General features: G+C 38.5%; 1 protein-coding gene across 1 annotated transcript in view; it reads left to right on the top strand.

Moving 5' to 3' along the window:
* The window catches only part of LOC121391116, a 53,609-nt gene that overhangs the window by 30,511 nt on the left and 9,045 nt on the right, over nt 1–14,053 (top strand). The window contains exon 2 of the mRNA XM_041522854.1: nt 12,304–12,651. Within this exon, the coding sequence (XP_041378788.1) occupies nt 12,304–12,651 (348 nt within the window). The remainder of the gene's footprint in view (nt 1–12,303; nt 12,652–14,053) is intronic.

Here is a 14,053-nt window from a genome sequence, read left to right as displayed (position 1 = left end):
TTGCTCGATGAGGTCTGGCATGAACCCATCTTCAATAGCACCAGCATACGGTCGAACAATTGGATCACGGATCTCATTTCGGTATCTCATAGCAGTCAAACTTCCATTTGGAATGACGTATAGGTCTGTAGACCCATCCAAACTAATGCCTCCCCAGACCATAATGGAGCCGCCTCCAAAACGATCATGTTCCACCACACAACAATCTTTGAACTTTTCATTTCTCTGTCACCAAACACGTCGTCTACCATCATGAAAGTCCAAGCAAAACCTGGATTCATCTGTGAAAAGGATAGGACGCAAATCGTCTCTAGGAATGTCGACATAATTTCTGAAAAATTGGACTCGATATTGACGATGATGCGGGCATAATGGAGGGTGTACAGCAGGTCGTTGTGCGTATAGATGAGACTTATGCAGCCTGTTTCTAAACGTTTGTGTAGAAATGTTTATGCCAGTGGCATTCCTGAATTGTCTATTGAATTCTGTAGCAGAAGACAGACGGTTTTGTTTTGCCATCAACGTGATTTATCGGTCTTGAGGAACTGTTGTTTTCTTTGACCGACCAGTTTTTGGTCGTCTTTTGACAGTTCCAGTGTTTTGGAACTTATCCCATAACTTATCGATTACACTGTGACTAACGCCAAACCGATTCCCAACCTGACGTTGGGATGAACCCAGCTTGCAATAAACCAACGGCTCTAGCAGCATCTTCGGTTGTAAGGTGACAACGTTATGGCTTTCTTCCAATTTTAACGATTTAAACAGCAAAAAAACAGCAAGCAAAAGGGTGTGGGTTGTACGGGATTACCATAAAATGAAATTAAGGACACCACGAATTTCCAACACATGTTGGGATATTCACGAAATAACTGCTAGTCCATGGTCCAGATACCGACCCAATAGATACATTGTATTTTAGCATGTTCCTTTAAATATGGGGGAAAATACAACTTCTTCCGTTGAAAGTTGTCAGCATTGTGGCATGTTCTTAAACTTAATGACTTAAATAACAATTTTGAGGGAACACAATGACAAAAAACATTCTGAACAAATGTGTAACAAATACTTGCCTAATGCTCATTTCAATATTTTTCATAAGTATGTGAAATCCCAGTGTTTTTTGCGTGTATAACCAGTAAAAGTTTACTGAAACAATGTATAGAAGCCATATATATGACCAAAACATGCTAAAATAATATGACAGTAACAAAGAATTATATTATAATATAAGAAAGTTTACTAGCCCTTAATTAATTTTGTTGAGTATACATGTATGTGCATCAATATTATGAATATGTCCCTCTTTACTAAACTCCAGTATTAAAAATTTAAAGCATCAGTTTTGTGTACCTACCATAATTTCTTTTGCACTACATGTACAAGTCATCTATCTCACAGAAGTTCATCTTATACTAGTCTGTGTTTGTAATATGTTTAGATTTGCCTTTATATTTACATTGTGCTTAACTTATATAATTAGTTTCTACATCAGATATTGTCTAGGAAAGTTTTGACTTCCTTTCATATTCCTTTGCATTTTCATGCAATTAAAGTATGTCTGTCATGTTCACAATTTCTGGTATTCTCCTTCTCCAGGCTCTGCTCTGGTTCCCCCATCAGTATGTCCATCAGCTCTCATGGTATCATATCATTATTTCATCTCTGTTTGCCTTCTAAAATTTCTCAGCCATATGACAATTTGGTTGAGGAATAGCCTGGTATGCCTGGCATGCCTGATACCAAATGACAACTTGGCAATTTGTTCTCCTTATTGTTCTCCTTATTTCCATATATTTCTCAAGTCATGATGTTTTTGAATGTTATTGGCACCTGCACTCCCATAGAGAAGGTATATGAAATGATCTGCTTCTTAAATATATGAACATCAATTTTTGCTGAACTTCCATGAACTAACAACATTTCAAGGAAGTCTTGGTGTTGCTTGAGAATGTTCAAAACCTCCAGTTTTCCATTCTGCATAAAAGCACTGTTGGTATCATAGCCAGTAATGGCAAGCACAGCTGGAATTGCTAGTTGGTGTCTTCCCTACATCCTTAATGATGCTGTGCACATCTATAAGATGCCTCTTGTTGCCAAATCGAGTGTATACAAATGTCCGTATCTGGGTTGGTGAACTGGCAGCAATGTACAGACATTGAAGTATAATCTTTGGTTCTGCATTTTCTTGTGCACTTTACAACACCCTCAGACATAGTTTGCGTTTGAAACATGTACTTTGTCTCACAAATAGAACCCTCTTCCCAAGAAGCTGAGGGCAGAGTTTTCATTTTTTCATTTAAATGGTCTTCTAGTCTCTTAAGACCTTTGTAGGGATTCCTTAGATCAAGTGTGGCTTGGAACCCCTTTCACATGAGAAATTTAGTGCCAAACCACGAATGCTGTTATTATGCTACTGTGGATTAGTTGCAAACCTTCCATCCAGTAGATAGTCCCTGAAAATATGCTGTACCAATAGAGCAAATTGGAAGAGAGCAAATTGCCATGGTCTCATATGGTATTAGTTATATCACAAAGTCCAGGGTATTCCTCAACCACATAGAAATGGCTGAGAAATGCCCAAAGAAATACTGAAGCTGAATTGGATGGTTTGTGATCTGATAACAAGAGCTGTTGACATACTGAGGGAGGAATAAGAGCAAAGGCCCAGAAGACAAAATAAGAAATTACAGATAGTGTGAACATAATAGACATTATATTTGAGTCGCTGTGGAAATATCACTTGTAGGTATTCGGTACTGCCTTGTACCCCCAGGCGATATTCGGTTTTGTAATAAATAGATAGGATTTAGAGATATCGAAGGAAACAAAAGGAAGGCTCCCAGGGAACGTTAGTCCCTTTGGACTTGGTAAATATATATTTCTGCTCTGTTGTATAACCTTGATGTGATTGATGTGACTTTAAATATTTTAATACTGTATTATACCAAATTTATTTAGACAGTGTTTCCTGTAAACTGACAAAGTAAAGTGTAGGCTTCACTGTCTAAAATTATTAAAGCTTAGCCAGTCATCCTAGAGGACCTAGGTAAATTGTAGGTTATTGTCTTTATTGTGATAGGTACCAGTATTAATTCTGTATTACAAGGTTACTGAATGAGTAGTTAAGGGTTAATTAAAAATTAACCAGTTAGGAATAGAGTTGTAATTCCTTTATTAATTAAGTTCCCCTGGACACGTTTCTCAATTATCACACGTGTGTGTGTTGTATCACGGTGAAGTGATTAGAATATTGTGTAAACTAGACACCTAGGGATTAACTAATTAAGTGATTAGTTCTGAGTTGTTATTATTATTGTTGTTGTTAACTAATTAACTGCGGCAAATACATTTGTCAGCTTAAGGTTAATACAGATTCCAAAGTGTATTGTGTTTTGTTGTGTTTCCTAGTGAACTAACGTGCTATATTATATATACTTTATATAAGATCTTATCTCTGATATACCTAGAGCCGAGCCACTCGGGTATAGACTGCCCGATACAGAGAGATCTCATAGATATAAAGTTAGGAGAGATATTTGGATAATCGTGTTTCATTCAGTTACGGGTATTGTAGGATCCCCGTGACAGGAGTGAAAATTGGGGGCGCTCGTCCCGGATCTGAAACATATTTAAAAAAGTATTGTTTGTAAATGGGGGCTTTATAAATTATTTTTACAAATTACCAGAAGTAGCAACGTTGTTCACTAGAAAATTTATTAATGATAAGTGCGTCATACCTAAACATGGATAAGAATTAGCTGGATAGTCCTACGCTCAGTGTAGTGGAGATTAAGCGAGCACGTAAGGCCGAGTTAGTTGAAATCGCAAATGAGTGGGAAATTGATTTAGCATCAGCTAAAACCTTAGGTGATATAAAGACAATTATTATCCAGGAAGTTTTTGGTGATAGGCCTGTTATGGAAGACAGTGAGCTTGTTCCAGAGATAGAGATAAATGAGTTAAGTGTGGAACAACAATTAGCTTTTAAAAAACTTGAGTACGAAAGAGAAGAACGTGCATTAGATAGAGAGAGAGATAGAGAAGATAGAGAGAGAGAGAAAGAGAAGAGAGGGATAGAGAAGATAGAGAGAGGGATAGAGAGAGAAAGAGAAGATAGAGATAGAGAAAAAGAAGATATAGAAGAGAGAGATAGAGAGATGGAGAGAGATAGAGATGGATAGAGAGAGAGAGAGAGAGAAGAGAGGGGTAGAGAAGAGAGAGATAGGGATAGAGAATTCCAGTTAGCAAAATTAAAAGTGAACATGAGTTGAAATTGAATACTGAAGAAGTTAGACGAGAAGCAGGAAATGGGTTTAACATGTCGGAGGCTTATAGATCAGTGCCTGTATTTGAGACCAGGAGGTAGATATGTTCTTCCAACTTTTTGAACGGGCCGCCAAGCAGCTAAATTGGCCGCAGTCTAAGTGGACATTGTTAGCCGTGTCTATGTTTAAGGGGAAGGCTAGTGTAGCTTATAATTCAATGAGTGATGAGCGAGCAAGTCAGTACGACCTAGTTAAGGCTGCAGTGTTGAGGGCTTATAAATTGCGGCCTGAGGATTATCGTTTACGGTATAGCGAGTTGAGAAAAACGCAGGGTCAGTCTTATAGTGAGTTTGTGGCTAAGAAGGCAGGGATGTTTGATAAATGGGTGGTTTCTCATCAGATAGAGTCATATACCGAGTTACGGGAGTTGTTGATCTTACAGGACATTAAAAACGGATTACCAGTTAGCTTACGTATTCATTTAGAGGATCGTGATATAAAAAAAAATAGAGGAGGCAGGCATAGTGGCAGATGACTACGTGTTAATACACAAAGCTCAGGCAGTACAGGGTAGCTTTATACAACAGGGTGATAAGAAGAAATTTCAGCCAGGTTTTTCCCGGGAAAGTAACTATCGGGGAGAGTCATCTAGTTGGTCAGCTAGTCAGGCAAGGAATGCACCTGGTGGGCAAAGTAAGGATAAGCCTGCATTATCAGCCAATGCACGGACCTTTCGTCCACATTGCAGTTACTGTAAAAAGGATAACCACCTTGTCGGGGACTGTTTTAAAAGGAAACGCGATAATGCGCAAGTGGTCGGTTTAGTGAGGTCAGCCCCGTTAGCGAGAGAGTTAATGGTTAGTCCCATGGCAGAGAAAGTAAACCCGTATGTGTCCACTGGTATGGTTTGTGATGTGAAACAAGAATTGAGTCCTAAGGCAATACCAATCTATCGAGATACCGGGTGTAGTCAGTCACTGATAACGTCAGAGTGTTTAGCCGGTATAGAGAATTCAGATAGAGGACGTAGTTTGGCTTTAACCTCAGTTACTGGAGAAAAAATGGTTGTCCGGTTACATAACGTTTTCTTGTGTTCGAAGTTTGTGACGGGACCAGTCATTATGGGTGTTGTGAAGGACTTGCCTGTTGAAAACATAGGAGTTTTGTTGGGTAATGATTTGACTAGTCAGTGTTGTCAGCCGAAATGTGACCAATTGTTAATTAAAGACAGCCCTTTACCAATAAAAGAGAGTGAGGTTGATGAGATTAGATATCCTGCGTGTATAAAGACTAGGGCTATGGCCAGAAGGGTAACACGAGACCCAGAGGATATTTGTGATTTGTCTGATACGTGTGTGAGCCATGAAATTGGAGTGGATAAGGTTATCAGTAAAATGGTAGATAAGTCAACTGAGGAACTAAATGTGGTGGAACCTGTTGACCTCCCGCAGAGGGGAAATGAACCAGTTGTGTTTGATAGAGGGGCCTTACCTTGTAATAGACAAGAGTTAGTTCTAGAGCAGGGTCTGATCCAAATTTGTTGGCAGCTCGCACTACCTTGTTAACTGAGGGTGAGATGGAGGATCAGAAGTCAGGTTATTGTATGGACAAGGGAGTATTAATGAATAAGAGAGTTAGAGATAGGAGGTGGCAGGCGACCGAACTAGGTAGGAAGCAACCGAGCCATGCTCAGAGCAAAATATAATCAGTGTTTGATAGGAAGGCAAGGAGTCGGGAATTTAAACCTGGGGATAAGGTGCTGCTGTACCTTCCCATTAAACGGGGTTCTGTGCAGAACAGGTATTTCGGGCCCTATGTTGTGCACAAACGGGTTAATGAGACAGGGTATGTGATAAACACTCCTGATAGGGTAAGGACAAGTAGGTATTGTCACATCAATTTGCTAAAAGGTTATTTTGACAGACTGCCGATAGTTCCAGTGTTACCTGTCCAGATTGAGAGTCACTCAATTCCCTGTGATGACGTCAAGACTGCAGAGATCAAGTTGACCAACAGCCAGATTCTAGCAGACTTGAGCCCCCAGCGAGCAAAGTTGACTACATTGATACAAGACAACGTTTCCATTCGTCAGGACCTGTCAACGGTTACCAATACCTTAAGCCAGGATGTGCGCTTGGAACCCAACGCTACACCGATTCGACAGCATGCCTATAGGAGAAAACCTGGAAAACGTGTGACACTGAAAAAGAAGGAAACGAAGTTCCAGTGGTCAGATGAATGCGAGAAGTCATTCAACCGTCCTAAGCAGATGCTCTCCTCGTCTCCCGTGATGACAGCACCAGACTACCGAATGCCTTTCAAGCTAGCTGTGGATGCCAGTGAAGTTGTTCCAAGAGGACGAAAATGGACTGGACCATCCTGTAAGTTTCTTCTCCAAAACATTTGACAAACACCAGGTGAACTATTCCACTATAGAGAAGGAAACTTTGGCCATGGTACAAGCTCTGAAGCATTTTCAGATCTACGTGAAATCGGCATTGCATCAAGTGGTGGTCTTTACTGATCATAATCCGCTTACTTTCATTCACAGAATGAAAGCCACCAACCAGAGAGTTTTGAGATGGAGTCTTCTTCTGCAGGAATTCCCAATTACCATTGAACATATCAAGGGCACATCAAATGTAATCGCTGATGCCCTGTCCCGAAGTTGAACGTTATGATAATGTGTTGACATTCTTGATTTCTGTTTTGTTTTTATATATTTTATTGTATACCAGGGACTCAGAGACTCAGTGTGATTACTGGTAGTCACCTTATTATAAGGTGTTATAAATGCCCGGATGCGTCGGTTAACGGACACATTTGTTTTGTTTTAATGTAGTATATTTCCCTATTCCTAGAGTAGAGGAAATATCCTTTTTGAGGTTGGGGTGTGTGACGGAACATGCACTTAATTTCTTTTCGCCTGTGGCGATATTAATTGTTTTAGAGGGTCGTGTACAGCCCCAATATGCACTTAGACTAGGTGGGCACTTTGTTACGTAATACCTCCGCGCGACGGTGGTCGAGCTGTGCCCAGTACACACCCAGACCAGGTGCGGAGGCCATGTGGCCAGTAGTTACATAATACCTCCGCGAGTTCTGTTTTACGACCGGGAATTTTTAGCGATTGGCGACAGCTAGTCTGATCATCTAAGAAAAATATGCCGTCTTGGTCACTGTTGAAATATCACTTGTAGGTATTCGGTACCGCCTTGTACCCCCAGGTGATATTCGGATGTGTAATAAATAGATAGGATTTAGAGATATCGAGGGAAACAAAAGGAAGGCTCCCAGGGAACGTTAGTCCGTTTGGACTTGGTAAATATATATTTCTGCTCTGTTGTATAACCTTGATGTGATTGATGTGACTTTAAATATTTTAATACTGTATTATACCAAATTTATTTAGACAGTGTTTCCGGTAAACTGACAAAGTAAATTGTAGGCTTCACTGTCTAAAATTATTAAAGCTTAACCAGTCATCCTAGAGGACCTAGGTAAACTGTAGGTTATTGTCTTTATTGTGATAGGTACCAGTATTAATTCTGTATTACAAGGTTACTGAATGAGTAGTTAAGGGTTAATTAAAAATTAACCAGCTAGGAATAGAGTTGTAATTCCTTTATTAATTAAGTTCCCCTGGAAGCGTTTCTCAATTATCACACGTGTGTATGTTGTATCACGGTGAAGTGATTAGAATATTGTGTAAACTAGACACCTAGGGATTAACTAATTAAGTGATTAGTTCTGGGTTGTTATTATTATTGTTGTTGTTGTTGTTAACTAATTAACTGCGGCATATACATTTGTCAGCTTAAGGTTAATACAGATTCCAAAGTGTATTGTGTTTTGTTGTGTTTCCTAGTGAACTAACGTGCTATATTATATATACTTTATATAAGATCTTATCTCTGATATACCTAGAGCCGAGCCACTCGGGTATATACTGCCCGATACAGAGAGATCTCATAGATATACAGTTAGGTGAGATATTTGGATAATCGTGTTTCATTCAGTTACGGGTATTGTAGGATCCCCGTGACAATTACAAAATCCTAAAGATAAAAGGAACTCACCCTCTACATATTATCTACATTTGTACAGGCCTGTAGGAATGATACAAAAGGGTGCACATCGTTTTTTCGGTTCATACTTGCATGAACCAAAACATAATTGCGGTCAAATCTTATAATTAAATTTATATGCATACTTTAACACTACATAACTGAATTTATTTTGTTTAGCTTTAAATACGCCTGTAGTATTGTTTGTGTAAACTTCGATCATTGATACTTATGTCGCGTAAGAATGCAAAATGTTCATTCACTATTATTTGAATCAGGTGATGTTTTGTAAATGACGTGATTTTGATAAGTGACGCCATTTCCTCTAGCTGCTGTGCATTTTTACGGATCATTTAATTAAATTGGAAGAAATTGTCCTATTCGTGTTTAGTTTATAGTTTATGAAAGTGAATGAAGGGAACATGTCTAACATTTATGCTGTCGGTGGAACTGTTTAATGTTCGCCCACATCTGTAGAACATCGCTTACAAGTAAGTTACAGGCGTGAAGTTTCCTACGTGATTTCTTTGATTTTTAATCCACGTGATTTCTTTCATTTCATTTTTAATCCAGATACAGACTCCAAACCCTGAGTGAGCTGCTCCGCAAGGCTCAATGGGTAGTGGCCTGTAAACGCTCTGGGTTGGAGCTTGCAACCGACCAGCCTGATACAACCACTACGCCACCGAGGCTCAATGGGTAGGTGTAAACCACTTGCACCGACCAGTGATCCATAACTGGTTCAACAAAGGCCATGGTTTGTGCTATCCTGCCTGTGGGAAGCACAAATAAAAGATCCCTTGCTGCTAATCGGAAAGAGTAGCCCATGTAGTGGTGACAGCGGGTTTCCTCTAAAAATCTGTATGGTCCTTAACCATATGTCTGACGCCATATAACCGTAAATAAAATGTGTTAAGTGTGTCGTTAAATAAAACCTTTCTTTCTTTCATAAATTAATAATGCTTGCTTTTCACTCGCCTTAGCATTTAGTGACTGCGATTTTTTTTCACTCGCCTAAGCGTTTTGAGGTGTGTGATTTTTCACTCGCTTTGGTTTTTCAAAAGGCAAGGACTGAGACTTGTCATCTGCTTGGCCATGCCATAACCCTAGGATACACTTCCAGGCATCATACTTGTTATATTAGCACTTCTGGTAATAGTAACTAAGCGATAATAGTTTCTATATCGCTATTGGTATTAATGATATATACATTACAGTACTAATTACTTATAATATTAGTGAAAACGTTTGGCTAACTATGTAAACGGAAGTTTGTTTTACAAGTTAAAGTTGTTAGAAGACAAGTTTTTTACTGTCTAGTACTGTCTAATAAAAGTATTCACTTTTGACAAAAAGTTACTCTTGTTGAAGTCTAAAATGCATTTGACTAAACTGGTTATAGCTTTCAGATCGTACCACACAAGTTACTGAATTCACAAATAATTTATTTTCTCAAATGTGGCATTTTGCTTGATCTTGCCCATATGTTTTGTTGAACAACAGACAATGCTACATATTTTGATAAAACACTTGACAAGTTTTGTGTTTGAAAGTTTTTTCTGTAAGCTACATGTATAGGACTAAACGTTTCACTCACGGAAACAAGTTAAGTAGTCAACAATATTTACTGCTGATGGCATGCTACAGTTTTTGATGCACCTGTGGTAAACTTAGCTACATAGCAGCCAGTTTAGTACTCATTTGAAATGTAGAAATACTAATAAAAAGATAGCTATTTGGATAACAATTGTCTGTTTATAAATATTGGTATGCTTTAGAACATGCTTATGCTCACAGAAATTGGTTCACCCAAGATACTATAGTCCTTCCCAAGTAAAAATACCTGTAACCAAAAAATTAGCCAAGTGGCATTTTTATTAGCCATAATGAAAATGCTTTAGCAAAAATTGTTTTGCGCAGTACCGTAAGTATAGAGTATTTATATATGACTATGAAAATACATCTTTTTCAGCTAACTGTGTACAAACTGGAATAAATCTGAATAACAAAACTGTATTCTGAATTTCTTTGATTAAAAACAAAGACAGCAATGGGGGTAGCGGAAGTTAATATATTACTTTGATTTTTCAGGGGGGATACACTATCTTCAGAGTTGGAAGCCAGTACCCCGTGCAACCAACTACCCCCACTTCTAAGGCCTATGACATTAAATCAACAAACACACAGAAATATCGGGGTGGATGGATGTTTATGGAGCATGTTGTTTTTACTTTCCTTTCTTCTTGTTTTTTTCCAAATACATTTTTTAGAGCTAATAATTTTTTTCCAAATAGAGGTCGTTATTTCTTTAAACAGCAATATTTATGTTTGAATTTGTTTGTTTTTTAAAGTAACCCATCAATTCCCCACCCAATAATTTTGTAATTTGCGCCATATTGTGGCTGTTGTTGATTTCAGCTTGTAAAATACCTAGGCTAAGAATGCTGACTTCATATTATTACAGTTGCTATTCCATTTACGTCAGTTGTTTTTGATCAGATAATCTCCGTGTGCAGAAGTTGGGCAAAGTAAGTACTTCAATAGCACCACCACAATTTGGAAAACCCCGGCCAAGTCTCGTCATATCCATCAATAACAGTTTTCAGAGCTGCATCAATTTGGAAATACGACATATTTTGATAATAGTGAATTAAACAGAGCATTACAGACATCATGAATACACTGCCAATCACTTGTTTTACTGATGCCAAATAGATATGCTGCACTGGCCACCCTATGATCCAGGTGGAGGGGTTCCAGCCCGCACTGGTGTAACAGGTTGAGACAAACTTTGACAAAGCTCTTCATAGAAAAAATTGAATGTTTCTTTTTTCATTCGAACGTTTTTAGCCTATTGATCATTGTCAAAAGATTCCTTCACAATATATTGCCACCAGTCACGAGATCGTTCCCTCATTCAAATTATCTTTTAATCCAAGAACAAAGTTTGTTTTGTTTAATGACACCACTAGAGCACATTGATCAATTAATCATCAGGTATTGGATGTCAAATATTTGATAATGCCGATACATAGTCATCAGAGGGCACCCTTTACCGTTTTCCATAGACAGGAAAGCACATATCACGACCTTTGACCAGTTGTGGTGCACTGGTTGAAATGAGAAAACCCCAATTAGTTGAATGGATCAAATGAGCAACTCAGGCTAGAACTTGACTTTTTTTTTTTGGATGTGGCGCTATGGAATTGAATGCAACCATAGTCAACAGGGGGTATGGGGGCCTCCCACAGAAAGAAAATTGGTTACGTTTAGGGTTAGAGTTAAGAAAATCATACAGTAATGATAGAGTAATTAATTTTGTCAAAAAGTTAACATAAAAATTTGGGTATGGCGCCATACCCATTTTACCCTCTGGCAGAAACCCTGCCACCTCTAATCCAAGAACAAGATCTGAGCTTAAGTAATATTGAAAATCTCTCACTCTTCTTTGCAATAAGTAGACTACTGTTGTCGGATGCTGCTAACTAACTGATGTTTTGATAACTGATATATACACTCAGCAATGAAAGTTTAGCAAATATTGTTTATGACGTCTAAATTTGCCATGGTTGAATAAACTTAAAAGAATACCAAGTCCTCCTGTTGTGTTAAGGCAAAGGTTAATGAGTTTATGTTGTTTGTAAATCGTAAACATTTCAGATGTGAATACTAATTAATACAATTAGGTTAATTTATAATCCATACGCAAATATACTTACATGAGTACTTTTCTGCATGAGAATGGGGCATTAGAGAGGAAACTTGCTACATTTTTCCATTTGTACTAAAGGATCTTTTTTATGCACCATCCCACAGACAGTATATATAGCACATACTATAGCTTTTGATATACCAGTCATGGTGCACTGGCTGGAACCTGATAAAATTAGATCTAATTGTTAGTTCATGTACATCATTTGTAATAGCTTTCTGTTGATTGTTCAGTGAGATATTAATTTTATTTAAAGGTGCAACACTGAAGATGACTGGCTCTCCATCTGAAGCAGTTCTTAATGAGTCATTTACATGGACATGTACAGTGACACAGGCTGCTAATTTAGATGATAGAGTAACATTTTCAAGAAGGATAATCGGCACTATATTTGCAGCACTGTGGCAAAATAATGCCGTATGTTCGGAGTTCACTGGTGCACCAGACGGTTACACTGCATCCTGTGGGAGTGGAACAGACAGCAGCTCATCCACCACTAAGACGTATACTCTGATGATTGACAAAGTCGGAATAAACGATGTCACAGTTTGGGGATGTTTCCTGAGTTCAGCTCAGATATACAGCCCCAATGTTACTCTTCAGGGTGAGTGATTATCTACATGTACTCAAGTGATTTGTTTATACATACTGCATGTATACTGTATTATGTTTTAATACTAGTCATTTCATATATAGTTTGTATAGTTATTTTGTACGATACACTTTATACTACATGTATATGTATTTCCTTTCTGTAAAATTACTTCTCAACCGTATGCATTTCCTAGACCTCCAATTTAAAAATTTATTATCCACAATAATTTTTTTTTTTAATTGTGATAGCTAAAATGCCAGTCTACAGCATATTTTGTGTCTGCCAACTGCAATTTTAAACCAGTAACTTTTTGAAAAAAGATAGTCATATAAATAATGTTGTCAACTTAAGTGAAATATGAGGTCAACCTGGAATTAAAGCTAAATTTGGTATTTTTGGAAGCACAATTTCATCATCTGTAACATATTAAAAGCATCACTTTGCCTCATTTGGACAAAAATAATGCTATTCCGTTAGAAGAGGCTGTTCCATTGTTCCAAGGTGCTTCTTTTGGAAACAGACCTTTGTTGACGGAAGCTTCACTGCAAGATTTTGGCTTGCCCTTACTGCATGAAGCGCACAAGTCGCTCGCTGAAATCGATGTCCTGATCGCTGGTAGCGATCAAATTCTAGGTGCTGTGGTCGTGCAGTACCTGGCAGATTTAGCTACCAGGATGCTTTTATCTTCTTATAAGCAACCTTCCTTTGTCATCCAGCAGTCGTTTCTGCTAGGGTGAAGAGGAGACTTTCGTAGTTGCTCAATAAGGGAAACATGGACCAAGAAGCGACAAAGTTCGTTCCAGCAACCCAGCCCCAGAATGTCGGTTCTGTGGAGCTGGCATTGAAGCCCTGCCTTTCATCTTCATTTCTTGACATGCATGCAGTTACCAGATTCCTTTGATTTCTGAGTTGGGCGTGCAGACGAGTAGTGCCCACCTTTTGGTAAAGAAAGGACATTCGCGGGTAAGAGCGCCACACTCAATTGGCAATGTGCGATTTTGAGGTGAGTCCAGGAGCGCGAGGCTTGCAAAAATCATATAGGACTCTCTAGATTGGCTAGCATACGAGACCACATGGCTCATAAAAATTATTTGTACAAATTACATTGATTCTTTGAAATGACACAGTCAACATATATTTCAAAATCCTGGAAAACCACAGTCTTGAATAGTGATCTTTTCCCTGGTTTCATGCAAAACATTTAGTGTATCTTCTGTTCTACTGGAGACGCATGGCAAGGCTTGCTGGGTTGGTGGTGGGCTCTAAAGATTTGCAAACAGGGAGACCTTATGACACATACATTTTAAAACCAAAATCGCACAATGGATCGGCAACTGCTAATGGATGTTCTGTTAGCAGATATTGCTGTGGGTGGCAGACTACCATTTCATTCATTGTGAGGGTTTCTGCC

The sequence above is a fragment of the Gigantopelta aegis genome, unplaced genomic scaffold, assembly GCF_016097555.1.
Source record: "Gigantopelta aegis isolate Gae_Host unplaced genomic scaffold, Gae_host_genome ctg1748_pilon_pilon:::debris, whole genome shotgun sequence".
Classification (NCBI taxonomy): Eukaryota; Metazoa; Mollusca; class Gastropoda; order Neomphalida; family Peltospiridae; genus Gigantopelta; species Gigantopelta aegis.
This window is presented reverse-complemented; position numbering and strand designations above follow the sequence as displayed.